The 20755-nt window shown below is 36.3% G+C and overlaps 2 protein-coding genes across 6 annotated transcripts in view; both read left to right on the top strand.

The window, feature by feature from the left end:
* Positions 1 to 19809, top strand: part of acvr1c (activin A receptor type 1C) — a 122724-nt gene extending 102915 nt beyond the window's left edge. For all 5 annotated transcript variants that reach the window (XM_082176184.1, XM_082176185.1, XM_082176187.1 and 2 more), the window contains 5 exons: positions 1870 to 2037; positions 6558 to 6714; positions 7542 to 7666; positions 8946 to 9076; positions 14578 to 19809. In XM_082176184.1, coding sequence (XP_082032310.1) covers positions 1870 to 2037; positions 6558 to 6714; positions 7542 to 7666; positions 8946 to 9076; positions 14578 to 14703 — 707 coding nt within the window. In that variant the 3' untranslated portion in view covers positions 14704 to 19809. The remainder of the gene's footprint in view (positions 1 to 1869; positions 2038 to 6557; positions 6715 to 7541; positions 7667 to 8945; positions 9077 to 14577) is intronic.
* Positions 1 to 20755, top strand: part of LOC309503462 (uncharacterized protein) — a 118037-nt gene that overhangs the window by 20010 nt on the left and 77272 nt on the right. The gene's annotated exons all lie outside the window — the stretch shown is intronic.

Raw genomic sequence — 20755 nt, 5'->3', positions numbered from 1 at the left:
CTCTTTTAAAAACATTAAAAATCGTACCGATCCAAAACTTTTGAACGGCAGATTCCCAAAATAACATACATCAATTATTGCACAAATACTAATATTACACTATACCTTCACTTAATACACAATACCCAACACATTACCCATTTGCCAAGACTGCATAGCTTGCCATACTCCTCAGTCTTGATGGCTTCCTTCATTGAGAAAGAATGGTAGCGTGAGCACATCATTTTTGAGGCACTGGTGATGATGCTTTATTGGGCGGTGCATGCACCATCAGCCAGTCATATTGCATGATTCTATATGGGCTAAAGACTCGTTGTGTTCCAATAGGCCCTGTTTACACCTGGTATTTAGATGTTTAGATCAGATCACAAGACAAGGGAGACACACTACCGTTTACACTTTTAATCCATCTATTATGTCCATTTTCGACCACTTCTGTCCTGATTTCTTTGAGGGGAGGGGTATATGAGCTTTTTTTCAGATCTTTTGATTAAATTAACAAAATAAGCCTGTATAATGTACATATGAGATGACGGGAAATACATACAGAGAGTAGCAGGTTTTGTTTCTAGCCACAAGACCACAGTGAACATGGTGAGTGCGTGTTAGAATCAGGAATGGTGAGAGAACATTGTGCTTGGTACTTTTTTCGTCTTCAAATAAAACGGAGGTCTTCAGCCGACAAAATTTTAATTTGGCTAGCGCGCTTGCCATAATGTTTACGCATTAGGTAGTAGTCAGAGAGTATGCTGACTTTTGTGGTTGTTCAAACGCATTTGACCTTGTAGCAATTTCAACTACCCCTGAAAATGGTCGGAAGTGGACAAGCTCAAACCGTTTTAGACCTCGTTTACACCTGTATTTAGCGTTCTCCACTTGTGATCGGATTGACCAAAACGCTGTGGTTTAAAGCAGTGTCAGCTGCTGATGCAATGTCTCGTTCCCTACTCAATGTTATATATATACTAACTAACTAAGGTTATATACCAAACTAAGACGTTTTGTAAGTTAATGGAGCTATTACTCCTCATGCCACATGTTTTAGTTCAGTGGTTGCCAACCCTGGTCCTGGAGTACCCTAACATTGTACATTTTATCTGACACATCCATCTGAGGTCTTGGAGTCTTTACTAACCAGCTGATGAGTTGATGTGTGTTTGATTAGGGAGACATCTAAAATGTGAAGTGCTGGGGGCACTCCAGGACAGGTTTGAGAAGCACTGCTTTAGGTTACCAAACCAATGCAAACTTAAAGGGATATTTTACCCAAAAATGAACTTAATTTTTTTTTGTCATTATTTACTCGCCCCTCAAGTTGTTCCAAACATTTCTTACTTTCTTTTCTTTTTGTCACATATGAGAAGATATTTTGAGACATGTTTCAGTGTTTTTGTTTTGTTTTTTGTGTCGTCCATACAACAGAAATCAATGGTAAAAACAAACAAACTTTGATTTACTTTGGTGAGTAAATGATAAAAGAATTTTCATATTTTGGGTAGTTTATCTTTAATAGCTTTAGTTTCAAAGCAAGCACTGATAACCTGACCATTGTTAAAGGATCAATGATATGACAGTCATCTTTGTCCAGATTTTTTTTACTTAGAATCATAAATGCATTCAAATCATACAAATAGGAATAAATGCTTTTTTTTTATGTTGATAAAAAAACATGTACTTGAAAACATTTTTGAATTTATGATTACAATTTTTCATGAAAACATGTTTTTTCATGATGGTTATACCTCTTGACATTTGAGTCATTAAATCAAAACTTGCATTTTGAGATATATTTTCAAATCACTTTGGATGTTCTTGTCCATCATGTTTGGGTGTCCTGTATTGTAATCTGTCTATTTTGTCTTTCTTCAGATAATGGCTCATGGACACAGCTGTGGCTGGTGTCTGAATATCATGAGCATGGGTCTCTCTTTGATTACCTGAACAGATACACTGTATCAGTGGAGGGAGTGATAGTTCTGGCACTGTCCATCTCCAGCGGTATCGCCCACCTTCACATGGAGATTATTGGCACTCAAGGTATTGATCATATGCATCAGTTAATTTTTATTTATTTTTTCATTTCTGTTCTAGTTTCTCTGGAGGATAAAACCTTCACTCAGCAGTGGAAGTCTATCCTCCTCTAAAAAACATCTTTTTTAGTTACATACATGTGTAATACTGATCATAGAATAAATGTAATATGTAATGAATATGTAAGACTAGTCAGGTAATATTAGTTATTTGTTACAATTAACAGTTGAACAATTAAACATATCTTTAACAGTGTCTATTTACACTAACTTCACCGACTAAATTACAAAATAAATCCATTCAGAAACAGGAGTAGTGGCGGGGAGAGTAAAGATAGTGGATAGGTCTCTAGATGTGACTGACCGGAGTTTGAGTCTGCCTTTTTGTGAACCCACTCTTTACTCTATTTCCATCACATATCAGCTGGGAGAGTTTAAATTTACAAGAAAATTGAAGAAAAATGGAAATATTTATACGGGTATTTAATAGGCCTATAATTGAAATTAGATGTTATCTCCATTCGTTGACTGGACAGACTGCCACATCGACCATAACTTGTGCAGATCATTTTATTACCATACTCAAAACTATCATAAATGGATGCTGCCTTATGAGACCTTACTTTTCCATATTCCTAACCCTAACCATACCGAATCTGCTGATTAGTAAAGGTGTCCTCAAAGGTCCAGGATATTGTCCTATTATCTGCCCCTATTTGCACTAAGTATGAATATATTCTAACACTATATACACAGTGTAAATAACTTATAATGCTATTTGCACTTAGTTTATACCTTATTTTAAATGTAAAGTAAAAGGCTGGTCTGGTTGTTAAAGGCTGTGGACATCACTCAGCAACAACACCTTACATTGGTTTATAGTATTTGGAGTCCATGCTAAGATCGACTGGTAAAGAAGCAGGCAGTGGTCAGTAAAGCAGACCTCGTTGTCTGGCTGGTTTTGGCGGTAACTGGCACACTATAGTCTTTGAAGTCCATGCTAGAAAAGCTGTTAGAAATACAGGCAGTGGTCAGTGAAGCATCTCTTGCTGTCTGGTTGTGTTGCAGCCACATAACCCTTCGGTGAACAGTCATGTCAGTTGGTGAGTGCACAGGAGCAGATGGCAAAATAGACAGCCTTGTGCACCTTTGCCTGCCATAGAGGACCTTAAAGTGTGAAGTACCAGTTGCAGCATGTGGAGTGGCACAGTACACCTGCAAGAAGTCAGTTACCACAGGTTTCCATAGCTGATGTTGCTGGATGGCCATCTGAACAGTGTGTTTGAGAACACGGTTAAACCTCTCTACAGCACCATTAGCTGCTGGGTAGTAGAGAGAGGAATGATGGTGACAAATATTCCTTTCTTCCAGAAAAGTAGCGAAATCAGCTGATGTAAACTAAACACTGTTATCAGTAACTATAGTCAATGGATTGCCATGGCGGCTGAAGACTGATGACAGCCACAAAACCACAGAATCCGTAGTGACAGTGTGTGAGTAAAGGAGATCTTAGGCCATTTACTATAATCATCAGTTAATGTTATAGCAAACGTGCAGTCGGATGCATCAGTGTTAAATGGCTCGACTATATCCACAGCCAATTTCTGCCATGGTCCATCTGGCAGCGGCACTGGCTATAGAGGAGCAGGGTGGGACTTGACTGTTCAAGTAAGGAGCACAAAGTAGATGCATCAGAAGGTGCAGGGGCATTGAGAATCGCCTGTACATGTAATTTATCAGGAAGAAGACCCTCGCTGAAACAATATGACCTAAGAACAGCAGGCTGGTTTGCCAGAAGCGAAACTTGTCTTTATTGAGCTGCAAGCCAGCAGCTTCTAGTCGTTGTAAGACTGCTTGAAGTGCTTTGTCATGCATAGACATGTCATGTCCGAAGATGATAATGTTGTCCCATTTTCAATCTTCAAGCAAGCCAGGATGATGGTCATCATCTTCTGAAGTTCTACAGGCGCTGAAGCCAACTGAACAGTCTGTCATGAGTAATAAAGGCTGTGAGGTTACAGCACTTGCTAGGAAGCATAAGTCAGGTTAATGGTAGTGAAAATAGTAGAACCTTGGATGAGCAGAGAGTAGTTCATCCATGTGTGGCAATGGAAAAGAGTCCACAATCACTGCTTTATTTGGCTCTCTGAGGTCAACACACACATCCTTAACTTTTAACTTTTTTAAATTTGTGTAACAACAATGTTGATACATTCTATCACCCCAGCTGCTTGCGAGTGATTTTATTCCTCTGAAACACCACAACGAACAAAGAGTTGCAGATGGCAACATTTTTGGTGCATAGGTGTGACAATTTCATCCAGCTTTACGTAGAGTATAACGTTTTTAGCACATCCAAACTGCTGTTGATCAGCAGCAGATTCAATCTGGCTTGCTATCGTAACAGCTCTGTCCAGTGTGAGATCCGTTTCTAGTAAAGGTCTCTCATTTATTCCTGGGCTAAGCACATTCTCCACTAACTGATCGCAAATCATTTTGTCAGTACTGGCATCGAACTCATATGAAAAAACAAGCTCTTGCAAAGCAACAGCGTACTGGAAAACTGCCTGACAGAGTTTATGGAAGGCGTGGCGTTTAGCTATGTTAGCTTTTTGCACAAAGTAGGTATTCAATGCATCCTCGGCATCCTTATACGTCGTACCCATGGTAAGCAGTAGAAAATGTGTTGTCTCTATGTCCTGAGGCAGTAAGGCAGTACAGCTCTCAGTCTTTCATCCGGCCAGGCTTGCCTTGTAGCATCAATAACTCACATTTTCAATAAAATGTGCAATAGGTAATTTTCAAAGATCTGCAGCCATGCGCTAAATGGCATAGCAGGCTCACTGAGGCAAGGCAGGAAAAAACTCGGGAAAGGCACGTTAACAACAGCCATCTTTGTGATCAACGTTAACGAAAAAAACTGCCTAATCTTTGTCTGCCTAATCTTTGTCTGCCTAATCTTTGTCTGCCTAATCTTTGTCTGCCTAATATGTGGTATCTGTCAGGATTATTAAACAATAAAGCACACAAGTCAAGTCAAGTCAAGTTTATTTGTATAGCGCTTTTCACAATACAGATTGTATCAAAGCAGCTTCACAGTATTAAATTAAAATAGTACAACAAAGTTTGTTTCAAGAGGAATTTATTGATTGATAAAATTAAATTAAATATCCCCAAAATATCCCCAACCAAGCAAGCCAAAGGCAACAGTGGCAAGGAACCGAAAAACTCCATCAAGTGACCTAATGGTGTCCTAAAACTCCATCAGGTGACCTAATGGAGAAAAAAACCTTGGGAGAACCCAGGCTCAGTCGGGGGCCAGTTCTCCTCTGGCATTTATGAGCTAGAGGCCGGATTGTAGTTTGAACTGTAGGATTATATGAATGCCTGGCTGAAGAGATGCGACTTTAATCTAGTTTTAAACTGGGAGAGCGAGTCTGAGCAACGAACAGTATCAGGAAGACTATTCCAGAGTTTTGGAGCCAAATGTGAAAATGCTCTCCCTCCTTTGGTGGTTCTGGATATCCTAGGTATGACCAAAAGCCTTGAATTTAGTGATCTTAAAGAGCGCGATGGATTATAGGGTGATAGAAGATCCGTTAAATAGACTGGAGCTAAGCCGTTTAGGGCTTTATAAGTCAGTAGCAATATCTTATAATTAATACGGAGCTTTATAGGTAACCAATGCAGTGATGATAAAATCGGTGTTATATGATCATATTTTCTTGATCTCGTAAGAACTCTAGCGGCGGCATTTTGGACTAACTGTAGCTTGTTTATTGAGGATGCAGGACAACCAGCTAATAAAGCATTACAGTAATCCAGTCATGAATGCATGAACTAACTTTTCTGCATCAGAAACTGATAGCATATTACGTAGCGAAGTGAACTTCATCCATCTTGTTTACTTCCTTCTCAAAATAGAAGTCGCAATCACTTATGATGAACACAACACAGTTCATGACCCCTTTAAGTGTCCCCAACTAAGCAAGAGAAAGGCGACAGTGGCAAGGAACCCAAACTCCATCAGGTGACAGAATGGAGAGAAAAAATTAAACGGGCTTAGTCGGGGAACCAATTCTCCTCTGGCCAAATGAACTAACATGGTGTGATTATGATTAATGATGATTAATTGCCTGCATGATAACAAAACTTTCTAATTCTGTGTCCATATTAGACAAGTTTTGGGTAACAAATTATTGGTCTGTTCACACTAAATGTGAAACTGCTGTGACACAATCATAGCCCATCAGAACACATTTGATGTTACAACAACATCACAGAAACAGAAATCAACCAGTCTACAAAATGGCATGTTGTAAACACAGCTAGTTAGAAAATAAATAACATTAACATAACATGAAAAATTGCTTTTATTAGGACATTAGCTTTCTTACTGTCCAAGCTTAGACAACTGTGTTACCATCTGTTTGTTTATATTAAATATGACTCCTTTTCTGCATGAAAATGACTTGTCGTGTATATGTCGTGTGCTGTTATTAATTTAGCATATTACTTATGGGACAGGGAAGCCCGCCATTGCTCACAGAGACATAAAGTCAAAGAACATCCTGGTTAAGAAGAACGGAACCGCTGTGATTGCTGATCTTGGTCTGGCTGTCAAACACGACTCTAATACCAACACCATTGACATCCCCATTAACCACAGAGTGGGCACCAAAAGGTTAGATAATCTTTTTCTTACATAAGGTCATTTTGAGGTAAATTTGAGACATCATAAACTGAATTATTACTTATTATCAATAGTTTTGTAGGTTGTGCCATAGTCTTCTTTAAGTTTTGAGAATGAACACTTATGTGGAAGAGCTAATCACGGAATTTGACAAAGTTTGTGTGGTTGATGCCTTTGAATATTTGAAAGATATGTTGTTGTTTTTTTTGAGACACATAGCAAAGATATTCTTAAGCACACCTTGATATTTTACATTTACTCTCAGAGTTATACTATTTCTGATTTACCTGCCCTTAAATGCTATGTAAAGAAAAACAAAAAAAAAACATGATTGGTTGTTTTACATGCCAACCAGATGGACTCTTCCTGTCTAAGTAGACAGTTTTTGGCCAGGCTTTAAGCTGATGGTCTTAAGTATGGATCTATGAGTGTAGTGTGTAGCCAACTGTCTTTCAGTAAATACAGACAAGTAAAAGAGCATTGGTTGCATGTGCAAACAAGTGTTATAATGGTTAAATTATGATTTTTGCTATTTACTATCATTTGCTTTTAGGCTTTGGATTTGTGTACTCAAGACATCTTGAGTGATATATAATCTGTATCTTTATGTACAGTATATGTGTTTGACAAAATGTTCATTTTAGTATATGTGTGAGTGTTCTCTGTTCCTCTCTGTAAACTCTGTGTGCACTTTCTGTCTCCGTATAAAACACGTGTCATTGTTTGCTTTCAGGTGTATAAAGACATCTTGATGGAGGTTAATGCGTTCATGTGGTGTGAGTACATTACTCTAATGTTGAGTATGTTTGTTTCTGCAGGTACATGGCTCCTGAGATCCTGGATGATTCTATAAACATGAGCAGCTTTGAGTCATTTAAGCGGGCTGATATCTACTCACTTGGCCTGGTGTTCTGGGAACTTGCTCGCAGATGTTCTGTCCAAGGTACCTTACTAGTATATTTTAAGTCAAGTAAAAAACAAACAAACAAAAAACAGTGTGAAAAGACCCCAATCAATGCACACCAGCAGTGGACTGATTTAAATTGTTCTTAATTGTTAAATTGTGTTCTTATTCATTGACACTTATTCATTGGTTTCTTAAAATGGCTTGCATCAATATTTTTTCATTAAGATGTAAATCTCTAATAACAATAATAATACAGTTTCTGCATCACTTCAGAATCCTGAACATGTTGGTGTTTATTTTGCAAATGTTTTTTTTTTTTAAATGACCACCTACCTATACATTATCTCACGTGGCTACATAAAAATACACAAATAAACATAAACATGAAATATTGATGTTTTATTACCTATTTTATTAGCACTGAATAACTGTCAGATATATTTGAATTCTAACTGCCATGAAAGACCAATCAGAATAGTATTCTAGAGAGTCATGCAAAAAAAATTAATAAATAAACAAAAAAATTATAATTCACATTGGTAGCCCTTAAAAGGAAAGTTCACCCATTTACTTACCCCCATGTCAGTCCAAAACTGTTGGACTTTCTTCTGTGGAGCAAGAAGATATTTTAAGAAAAGTGTTTTTGTGAACATCTTTTTAAAATTTTATTTCCCCCCTCTTTTCCTTTCCCTTAGAAAAGTGTTTTTTTTTGTTTGTTTTTTTGTCCATCTTCAGCCCTCCAAATATTTCACTCTCGCTATGGAACAGACCGGTTGTCAACAATTTATTTTTTACTTTACTTTTGTTCGATGATGCCTATTCAGTGTTCAGAAACATTGTCACCTAGTCATGATACGAGGTAATAAGAGGAAGTATTTCCTTAACTATTGATAAAATGTGCTAAAGGTCATCAAACCTTCTGAAAAGTTTTGTAGTAGAGACTGTTATTGAAGGACATAGTGGCGGAACTATATTAAACTACAGTATATTATAGACCTGAGAGTAAACCCATAGCATGTGTGCTGCTACTATTATTACTCATGCTGGCAAAGAAGTTAACCAATCAAAACAGAAGGTACATAGACGTCTTAAAGACACATCAGTGTGAAACAGCTTATTCAACTGTTAGGGTCAGAGAGGGGGAGAAAAATGGTTATGAGATACAACATCATGACTGTTTAGGGTTAGGGCCTTCCTTAGGGAAGAAAATAAAATACATGATGTTGCACATCCACATCCAAACTTTTAGAATAATTAAGATTTTTCATCAGTACTTAGTGTAAATAAATAATTATGAATGTTTTGTGCTCTGCAGGGATTCATGAAGATTTCCAGTTGCCTTATTATGATCAGGTGCAATCAGACCCGTCAGTGGATGATATGAGGAAGGTGGTGTGTGAACAAAAACTCCGACCTAACATTCCCAACCAGTGGCAGAGCTGTGAGGTTTGTGTGATAAACTTACCATTCATGTGACATATCAATTGACAATATGTTAAAATTGCTTAAAATCGCGTTTCGGGGGGATACCCCCTCTTATTATTATTTTAAGATATGTATTTTTTTAGTTGAGACTTTCCTTTTGTGCAAACCAACGAAAATGTGAGGTATGAACTGAAACATTAGTTTGTTTCTGCTAACAGGTGCTGTAAAGGCAGAATTTCCAAACACAACTTTTGCCTACAGCGCAACTGTAACAATGAGGACTTTGCAAATAAAACAATTTAATTTGTTAAATATTTAAGTACTACTTCAGTAATTTATTTTTGTTGAATCCTCTGTTGACCTGTGATGATTAAAGTACAATACAATGAACTGTATTTGAGTTCTACTTGAGTATAAAAATAGTATAGATAAAAGTTGACAGGAAATGTGTTTTGAGTTCCAAAAAATTAATAAAAATAAAAATAATCATAATAATGAAGTAAATTTTACAATAATGACATTTACTTTTTCAATAATTTAACCACACTTTGAATATCAGGCATTGTTTAAATCCATTAACATTTATTTCTATAGCACTTTTCACAATTTTGCATTGTTGCAAAGCAGCTTTACATACATATAGAAAGTAGTTACAAAAGTAAAGATATGTAATTATGACGAATAAAGAAAACAACATAGTCAGTTTGAAATGGTAAAAGAAATTCACGTACTTGATCAAAAGTTGTATTACTTTAGTGTATTCCTAATGCACCTACTGTATACACTTTGGTACCTTATGGTACCTTATTCTTCATTTCTTCAACAGCTTCAAGTTTAACGAACTTTTTTGTTCTATACAGTTTTGCGTTTAATTTTATGCACCGCTTACTGCGCCTATATTGAGACATTTACAGTCTTTATATTGATATAATTTGTGCTGTCATTGATGGAAAAATCTTACAGCAGTACTTGTTAGACTAGGTAAACCCAGCCCGATCTGCCGGCGATTTGATTTCGCCCTGCAGCTCAGGCTGGAAACCTGTACATTCTTCGATCCTGCTTCCATTACAAATTTGCAGGGACCAATCACAAACTGGCTTATTCACCTGGCGCGCTATTGGTGGGTTTAATCCAATTCCTTTTAACCTCTCGATGATGCTCAATGGCTTCTTTAGTTTAGCAAACAAAACGCTTGAGTGGGTATCACTCACAATATACATTTACATTTACATTTATTCATTTAGCTGACGCTTTTATCCAAAGCGACTTACAATTGCTATATATGTCTGGAGCAACTAGGGGTTAAGTGTCTTGCTCAGGGACACATTGGTGTCTCACAGTGGATTCGAACCCGGGTCTCTCACACCAAAGGCATGTGTCTTATCCATTGCGACACCACCACCCCATATATATAACCTGCAAAAATCGCTCGATGCCATTGCTGCTTCTGCAAACCGCTGATCAATGCTCCACACCAACACTTTTGTTGACACATTCCCTGCCTGGAGTTTTCGCTGCAAAGTACGTCACCCGGATCGTTTGTCTGATTGGTTGAAGAACTATCCAATTGTGTACAGAGTCATTTGAACTATGCCCGTTGATCACGCCTCTTGTGCAGTAGAAAATACAGAGCAGACTCCCCAGACTAATGTTCAATCTTAAAAGATTGAGCTTGGTCTGGTGATAGCCAGACTAAGTTCTTGTAACAGTATAGAAAGAACACAAAGTAACCCCAGTTTTGCGTGGTGAATATCTGCATGGAGTGTGTGGCAGCGACCTGGGTTCGATTCCAGTCCGTAGTGTTTCTTACATTCAGTGTACATGTCTCTGTTCCCATTGTCTCACTGATGTTCTCTGGATAAGTGAGTTACTGGTATACTGGGATATATAAATGTCAGTAAAAGGCAAATTCTTAAACTGTGCCATTATTTATAAAGATTACTTTTTTTTTGAAGCACACAATAATGATTCAATTAGCACACTTCAAGTTTACTTGGAATGCCATTGCAATGTGTTTTAAAATCAATAAAAGTAAAGGGTAGTATGACCTCAGTTTGTTATCATTATAAATGTATGTTCAACACTCTTGCAGTGTAATTTCTGTGTCACTTTTCATGTCCAGCACCACACGAAGCAGAGGCCACTAAAACACAACCTTTGTGTCTGAACAGGCAAATATGAACAACGCTAGGGCTGGGTAAAAATATTGATCTCTCGATTTTAATCGATTCTCCTCTTTATGAACTGATATCGATTCTGATTCTGATATAAATCCCAAGAATCAATCTTTTGGTCAATGCTGTTTTCAGTTGATGAATGATCTGAGCATTGTAGTACGCCTCCCATCATCCAATAAATCGCAATGTTACTTGTGCTTTGTTACTTTTGATATGAAACAAAGTCTCATCAGAATCTCAAAGATTTCGAATTCTTTACATTTTAATGCGAAATTCAAACAATAAATACCGTTTGACTGTTTAATGTGTGTTACAGATCGGTGTTGCTGCCTCAGATCAAGCTAATATCGACTGTTTCTCAGAGACCGCTTACTGCACCTTTAAGCCCAATTAGCCCACCCCTAACACAAGGAACCCTGTCAGCTCACTCAGCTGGTACATTATCATTAAAAGTTAAAATTAACAATTGATTTGTATACAACTGCATAAGGCCATTTTTATAAAATAATATTTAAAAAAAATTTTAATGATATAAAAGTAAAAATATAATGCATATGTAATATAGTGCTTTTTTGTTGCAAAATGCTCCTCTCTAGAGTACATTTTTCTGGTTTGGCTTTTCTGAACTAAATGTAACATTATGTGACATATTGTTTACAAGCTTATTTAATGATGTCTTTCCGCAATTGAAACACTGATTGAGTGATTACATGAGACATGATACATTTCATTAAGTTGTACTTTTTCTTTCAACATACAGTATATCTTCCAATGTTCATTCATGTTTATTTCATGGGGGGAGAACCGGGGCGAAAGTAACGCGGGACGAAAGTAACAAAGCGATTTTCTCAGAGCCCTGACTATATTAGCATTTCAAGCTATGACAAAACGTTTAGTACGCAACCCTTGACGGAGCTGCCAAATATCACGTGATTTCGTCATCGTATCCTGCGGTTAGGTCCGGAAAGCAGTTTTCGAGTTCGATAAGTAAATTACTGAAGCGGTACTTTTTTTCTAATTACAAGTTGTGTTTTTCGTTTCATGTCACAGAGTAATGATCAATCTACAGGTTATTAAGTGCTGTAACACATCCTGAAGTTTGTCTTGTCAGAGTTTTTCAGTATAAAAGTAAATCGGGTTTAAATGTCAGGAGTTCCTGTTGGGACGAAAGTAACACTTGTTACTTTTGTCCCGCTATAGTGAAAACAAGTGTTTCTTTTGTCGCGCTGCTAATGTGGTGACTTTCTCTGTGTTGCAGCATTTATTAAAACATGTTTATGTCATATTATACCAACAGAATATGGCAAGAGTGAGGGTCAGTAAGACAGATAGAGGTCTGATTCAACCATATGTTTATGAGAGGGCGTTCACATTTAAATCAGCTGATTTCTGTCACCATTTTTTTCACTCAATCTGTTTCCATTTACCCTAGTCACATTTAGGTTTTAGCCATACCTTATAGCTTTTCCACCTCCACCTATGAATTTGCAAGGTTTCCATCCTGATGTTTTTATGCAGATTTTAAATGTATGCATAAAAACAGCTTGATAGAAACATGACTATTGTTACATTATGTTGAGAATTTATATTATGGTAATTAAATTACATTTTCATATTGTTCATGTTGAAAACACATTTTATAAAATAGACTGACATTGCCAATAACAAAATATTCTAAACAATTCAATTTTGTACTGTTGGGTTATTTTTGAAACATTGATGAAACTGAAATTTAAAATGAAAATGTAAATTAACCATTTTTTTTGCAAATATAAAGGCCAAAATATGTTTGCAGTTACATGTTAACAAGGTCATACTCAGGTATATTTAGGCTAATAAAAAAATAAAAAAAATAAAAAAACAAGAGTGACACAAAAAATCGAGCTTGTATATTGTTGTTACTTTTGACCCACCTGTGTGTTACTTCTGTCCCAACTGACGGGGTCGAAAGTAACATGAGCAGTCTTAAGTTCAAAGTGAAATTATACTGAAGTCCTTCTACATTTTTACTAAATACCACCTGGTATTGATAGACCACACTTGTGAGTGACTGACCACAGCAAAAATATATCTCTGTCTAAAACATCATCTTTTCAAATTATGTTTTTCTGAAAAATGGTACTTTCGCCCCTGCTCTCCCCCTATAACTAGTAAAGAGGAAGGGATTATCAGTTCACATGGGGATCGCTACAGCAATTCGTCATGCCACATTAAAGAGCACCTAAACTGTATTTATTGTTTGAATCTCTAAAAAAAACTTTGACAATTTGAAAGCTGTGACTTTGTTTCATATCAAAAGTAAGTTCTGTAAGTTCTCACATTAAAACAAACAATTATTTAAATAAGAGATTCATTGTGCTGCCAGCTTCATTGATTATAACAGAACTTTGTGAGATCGTGATGAACTAAGATGAGTGACAGCTTTTTAGTGATTATAAAGGTCAGTAAAGGTCAAATCAGTAAAGTTGCTATTACCATATGAGAATATTGGGAATTTTATTTTTGACAGAAGCCTTTTTCTGTCATGCAAAATGCTTAAACATTAATAAAGGGTAAGCAAACCATTAACAGTCCACACCCCCCGTTTCTATCGAACGTGAGCATTTTGGAGAAAATTTAGTGGAATCAAATGAATATTGTGATAATTATAGCATGAGCGTTATGAATATAGTATGCAAATTAGTGTGCAGTGCTACTGTGTATGTTCATGTTTTTTTGCTTTTATTTTTATACTGTTGTTTTGAATTTATTATAATTTTCAGTAATTTGTCATGTATAAATTATACAGAGCTATCCTTTTTATTTAATGTTGTGGGTAATTTATTTCTCACAGTTTTTGTGAATTGTAATTTTTGTAATGTTTAATGAGGTCCATGCAATGCGCGCCTTTCACCAACATTGTGCTGTACTTGCTTTAAGCACATTTAGTCAGTAATCATACTGATAGTCTGAACTACATCACACCAGTTCGTTCTTCAAGTTCTCTTGAAGTATATCAGGGCCTTAAGTTTCATGGCCACAGAAAAACTTCTTAATGTATAGAGTTTGTAGGAAGATCGATTTTTTTTCAAATCTGTAATCAGAGAACACCAAAGATCTTGGGTGAATGCACACACACAGTTTATTTGACTATGGAACGCACTATAATTAATCTAAACCTAAACACACACACATTCACACAAGAAAGAAACGTCTTGGTTACATACATAACCCTTGTTCCCGGAATATGGTACGAGGACATGAGATGAATGTTTTCACATAGATGAAACATTTTAAAGTTTCATCTTCCAGATTTCAAGTAGTCAGAAGTAAAGAATCACCCATGTATGTTTGTGTTTGTTCCAGGCACTGAGGGTTATGGGTAAGATCATGCGGGAGTGCTGGCATGCCAATCCAGCTGCTCGGCTTACAGCACTACGTGTCAAGAAAACCTTATCTCAGGTGACAGTGGTCAAGGATGTTAAAGAGTAACCCAGCGGCCTGAAACCCCTCTTATCTCTGTCTGTCAGTGTTATTGGGACATTTAAAATGCTCAGTTAAGATGCCAAAGATTGCAGGAATTTAAGAGGGAAAGACTGTCTTGCGATGAAACCTGTGCTTTGAAAAAATGAAGGAAAGTGTATTCTGTTTTGTAGTCAATAGATGGTGATAGAGTACTAAGATACTGCTACCTCAACTGATCCTACAAGTGCCAAATGCTTTGAGTTGCACGTTAAGCTTTGTGCCATAAATGTTTTGTTTGGTGTAATTTACAAAGTCACACTTAAAATGTCTGTATATCTGTTTTCAGAAACTCAGCAAAAAAAGAAACATCCTCTCACTTTCAACTACTTTTATTTCCAGCTGATTTCTTAATGTGTAAATATGAACATAAATATTTCTATGAACATAAAAACATTCAACATCTGAGACATAAACTTAAGTTGCTCAGATAATTGACAATTAAAAAAAATTGAATAATGAGTGAATATGTTCTCTGAACAAATGGGGAGGAGAGGGATGTAAACTGTTAGTGTTCCAAAGGTGCATGTGCAAAAATTCTTGATGGTTTATTGAACAAGCAAAAAAAACAAAACATAGTTTAAACCATAAAAATTATTTGGATTGTACGAAATTATCTTTTCAATATAGTATCCTGAAAAAGGGACATTTCTTTTTTTTGCTGAGTTTATATACAGAGGACCAAAAAAAAAAAAATGGTTTACTTTTTTTTCCTTTTTTTTTTTTTCAACTATGTGTTGACGTCAGACAGCATAATGTGGTCTGCAACAGGAAACTGGTGTTTTTTTAACCCAGCTTTGTGCAGGTTGTGATTTCCTGACACAATTTTTTTTCTACTGTTTTAAACACTTTTACCTGTACCTGTAGACAGGATGATTTTCTGTAAGCCTTGTCAATTCTGAATGTAAAGGAAATAGGTTGTGTTTTTGCTCATGTGCAAATTGATCTCAAGATGCTTTGAGATGCTGGTCTCAAGATGCTTCATATAGAGCAGGGGTCTCCAAGCTTTTATACATCACGGACCAAAAGTAACAGATAATTCAAAGCCTAGAGCAGGGGTCTTCAACCGGTTTTGTTTTAAAAGTATTTTTTGGGAAATGGCCAGGCATTGGTGGGGGGTTTGAGGTGTGATCAGAGCAATGATTAATTTACTAATTTATCTATCCTTCCATTCCATCCATCAATTCTCACGGGTCACAGGATACTAGAGTAAATCCCAGCATCTTGGGCCACAGGCTGGGGACACTATGCTCACACACAGGCATGCACACTTTCACACATTCAGTCACACTTACATATCAACATATCAACACACATTGATTGTGTTTATTGTGTCATGTCTAAGAATTGCTCTTCAATATCATCAATTCTCAGAGTGAAAGTGGTTGATGAAGTGGTGGTTTTCAGCAGTTGCTGTTGCCCTTTTTGAGTAATTAACTCTTTCCCCGCCAGTGTTTACTAAAGTTGCCAGCCAGCACCAATATTTATATATTTTTATGATATTCACAAAAATGTCATGGGCCCCCAGAATATTTTGTTGCATAAATATGTAAAAAAAACGATTCCCCTGTTTCACAGACAAGGCTTAAGCCTAGTCCCAGACTAAAATGCATGTTTGTGCTGTCATTCTATCTTAAAATATGTATGTGCCATTGTTTTTCTCAAGATACACACCAGTAATGTTTTATTTTTATTTTTTTAAAGCTACTTAAATGTCCTAATTTAACAAATGCCTACTTCTGGCTTAATCTAAGCCTTGTCTGTGAAACCAGGCCAATATATAAAAAAATAGAATAGAGCCTCTGCTTAAAATAATACAAATAATAATAAATAGTAACAACAATAATAATAATTCTAGCTTCATTCATTGTTTTTTATCAACACTTGAATGTTTCATAAAATAAAAATTAGAATAAAAAGCTATGAAAATCACGTTTTTGTCAACAACTTTGTCCATATCAGATTCAAAAAGATGATCAAAACATAGATCAAGTAGATCGAGTCCATCAACACCCCTAAAGCTTGGACAGAACTTTGCGCAAGTCTTCCTGGGTTCTATATTTTTTTTTCTGTAACGTTTGATTTATATACTGTTGAATGTTTGATGATCATGTTAGCTTACTTGTTGAGCTAACGTGCTTGTAAGTAACGACTGCGTCCGAAAACTTAGGCAGCTGACTTGTGTTCCTCTCTGCCTTATAGGCAATGACTTTGTAGGCAATGACTTTGTAGGCACCTTTGTGCACGAAGGTACCTCACGAAACTGATTTCGGACAGACTTCTGAGGCAGCGTAACGGTTTAATGATCTACAAGCAAAATAGAGCGAGCTTTGGCAATTACTAAGCAAATATTTAATTACTACAATAGTAATTTCTCGCTAGAAATGACATCAGAAGTGGAAAATGTTGGTCAAAAACGTACATTTACATACAGACTGACCACCAACCTCAACTCTCAGATGTCATTTTTATATTTTAGTCTAGCTGTCACTTGTCGAATATAAAAGGCAGCGAAGGATACATCTATGCTGCCTTCAAAAATCGATCAGATGAAGGTATCTCAGGAGACAGAAAGTTAAGCTAACATTGGATTCAGACATGCCTTTATGCCTTTCTACCTTGGAATGTATCCTCAAATCCGAAGGCAGCATTTTTAAGTTTTCGGACGCAGCGAACGTCTACTCCATCTGGTTTACACAGGTCTTCTTCGCTTGCTTTTGGATCAAGTAATGCTGTACTATGTCAAAAGATCCGTAACCGCTCCCCCTACCGTATAACAGTGAAATGGATTGCAGGAAAACTTGTCAATGGCGGGGAAAGAAAGGGGTTTGTCTCTCAGTGCTGGGTGCTTAGTTTCAAGATGCTGAAGCAATTTTTAGGGTTTCATGCACTCATTAGCTTATTTATCTCTGCATGTGAACACATGGGGTTTGGAGCATCTGAACTGCCACAGCCACAAAACCGTATTTCAGATACGATTCATAGTATTTTCAGTTAAATGCAGCTTTCTCTTCCCCCATTTTCTCATCAGTAGCTGCATTATCATCATTGCTCTGACTTTTCCTACCTCCTGCTCTAAAGAAACATTGGCCCAGCCTGTTGCAAGAGTGAAATTTCTGAATCGTGCCCACTAGGTATATATTCTTTTTTTTTTTTTTTTTTTTTCTTGTAACCCTGGTAGCAATTTTTCAAAATTGTTCCACAGTCTGTAAATGGGTCACAACCTCAGGGTTGGGGCCCTCTGATCTAGAGGACTTCTAAATGTCAATGTGAAATATATGACTGTGAAGAAAGCGTAAATTGTGTAATGTTATATTCAAGTAGAAATTGCACTCTATTGCACTATATAAAGGCTCTAAGCTGCTAAAGAATATAATCAGCACTCAACAGCCTTGAAAATACAGAAACGGAAGAGCCCAGCATATCTGAAACCAAACATAAAATTATCTGTATATAAATTAACATGGGAGTATAGTGGAGCATTGCTTGTCTGTTATATATTGTGCTTTAAGTTTGTGTGGTTGAACACTCAGTGTATTTGTGATGTTTCACTAAGATGTGAGGCTGTTCAGTAGGGATTTCTCTGTGACCTCTCTCTCTCTTTGTGTGTGTGAGAAATATGCCTTGTGAAGTTCTTGTGCATATAGAGTTCTATTTTTTGTACAGCTTTAATCTGGAACTTGTCTAGAAATTACAGTATATCACTTCAAATATCTGATTTGTGTTAAGATTGCCTATGTCGATGTGACACTAACAATTCTTGTCTCTATAGGGGTTTTCCATACTCAATGAAGTATAATGCATATGATGCATTTTATACGCTCACCGGACAAAAAACAAAAACAAAAAACTGTTTTGATTTAAATAGGAAAATGCTTGAGTCTATTATTGGATCATTATTACAGTGATTGTTATGTTTCTTGTTTGTCATATGTTTCACAACAGTTATTCTAAACCCTAATTAATGGAGTGTTTCAACCATGTAGCTTAAACAACCATGTAGGAAGACACATCATGGCCATATTCTAGGATGACAATGTCAAGATTCATCAGACTCAAATTGTGAAAGAATGGACCAAAAAATGGATGCACCACTTGATGGAAATAAATAAATAAATAAATAAATAAATAAATGTTGTGATGTTATGTACATCAAGAGATGCATCAATTTCTGGTCAAGATCTTGTGTTGACAATGCAAGAGTCAAGCACTCTGTAAAGTCTACTCCAGCTCATCCCAAATACTTTCAGTAAATTTAAGGTCTGGACTCAGAGGTGCCAATTCATGTGTGAAAATTATTCTTCATGCCTCCTCCCAACCATTTCACACAATTTGAGCCTGATGAATCTTGACATTTGTCATTCTGGAATATGGCCATGATAATGTTGGTTGTTACATGGTTGTTTAAGAAATGAAAAGCTACACACTCCATCAATTAGGGTTAGAAGAACTGTTGCCAAACATATAACATGCTAGAAACATAATAATCATTGCAATAATGATCGAGTCACTGACTAAATCCAAAAAGAGGCTTTTTTTTTTTTTTTGGCTGGGCAGTGTATTTTGTCTAAACTTTACATAATTCTTTCATTAGACATGGACATAGTTTGCTGACTGTTTGGCATAAACATTCATATTCTATTATATTTATTTAATCTCTACCAAAGAGAAAGTGTTTAATTAATTTTGCCTGTTGAAGACAGGCCCTGTTTTATCCTGCTTCAATCATTTGCAAAAGCATAAAATGCTTAAATAAGGATTAGACAAGATGTCTGGGGTAGCCAAATCCTTAAAACTTAGGGAAAACTGCACCATTACTGGCCTAAAGCTGTTGAGAAATGTTGTAGTTCACTATATGTCATTTGGGTATTCAATCTGAGATCCTAACAGATGTCAACCTTTCAGACGAAAGGTGTGAAAGGTCTGAGAGACAGCAGAGATGTGTATATGAGAATTGATTACATAATATGTCCACTGACATGTCTTTTTGTGAGTAACATTGTGTTTTCTCTGTATTAGAGTATTTAATTTTCTGCAATGTACACCATAGAACAATAAACTATTGTTCATGATTCATTGTCGTCTTAGTATGTGATTTATTTTATTTGGTCTTTTGGAAATTTGGATAAAATATTTTGGTTCCTTAGTTCCTCTTTTATTTCCATGGATGCTGTGCATACTATTTTCAGTGCCAAATTTGTTTAGGAAAACAATTAACTAACATTAACATTAAATGAGCAATACATTTGGTACATAATTTATTAATCTTTGTTAATATTTACTGTTCATCGTTAGCTCAAGTTTATTAAATAATATTAACATAAGCACCTTTTGATTTTAATAATGTATTAGTAAATGTTGAAATTATAAGGTTAATAAATGCTTTAAAAGTATTTTACTTTATTTCATGTTAAAATTAGTATATTAGTAGTTAACTAATGTTAAAGGATTAGTTCACTTCAGAATAAAAATTTCCTGCTAATTTACTCACCTCCAAGAAAAGAAATTAAGGTTTTTGAGGAAAACATTCCAGGATTTTTCTCCATATAGTGGACTTCTGTGGTCGATTTTTCCCTAAACCTAACTATCTGGGTCTCGTCTACAAATCGACGTCCCCGAACGTCTACTGTCGACATTTAGTCTATCTGGGTCTCGTCTACAAATCGACGTCCCCATTCAATAATAGTCACCTAACTAACTTGTTCCCCTAAACTAGCTTCCTAAACTAGTTTCCTGCACAGGAATAAATCGACAAACAGACCTGCAAATGTCCTTTAAATGCTTTAATCACGGCCAGGAGATCTTCCCGAGCAGTTCTCAGGGAATCTCTCCCAAGAAGCAAGGCCAGAGGATCTCAGACAAATTCCATTGAGAATCCCACCGAAAACACGGATATAACAGTTTTTATGGAATCGAGAAAACAAATAAGACTAACATGTCGCCTTCAAGATTGGTTCAATTGGTTCAAAAGCCCCAAACTTTTTCCTCTGTCACTGGCACAAGCAAACTCTGATTTTGTGAT

This window comes from Leuciscus leuciscus (genome assembly GCF_965113295.1).
Source record: "Leuciscus leuciscus genome assembly, chromosome: 7".
NCBI classification, from domain to species: domain Eukaryota; kingdom Metazoa; phylum Chordata; class Actinopteri; order Cypriniformes; family Leuciscidae; genus Leuciscus; species Leuciscus leuciscus.
The sequence above is the reverse complement of the archived record's forward strand: the minus strand, read 5'-3'. Positions and strand labels throughout refer to the sequence as shown.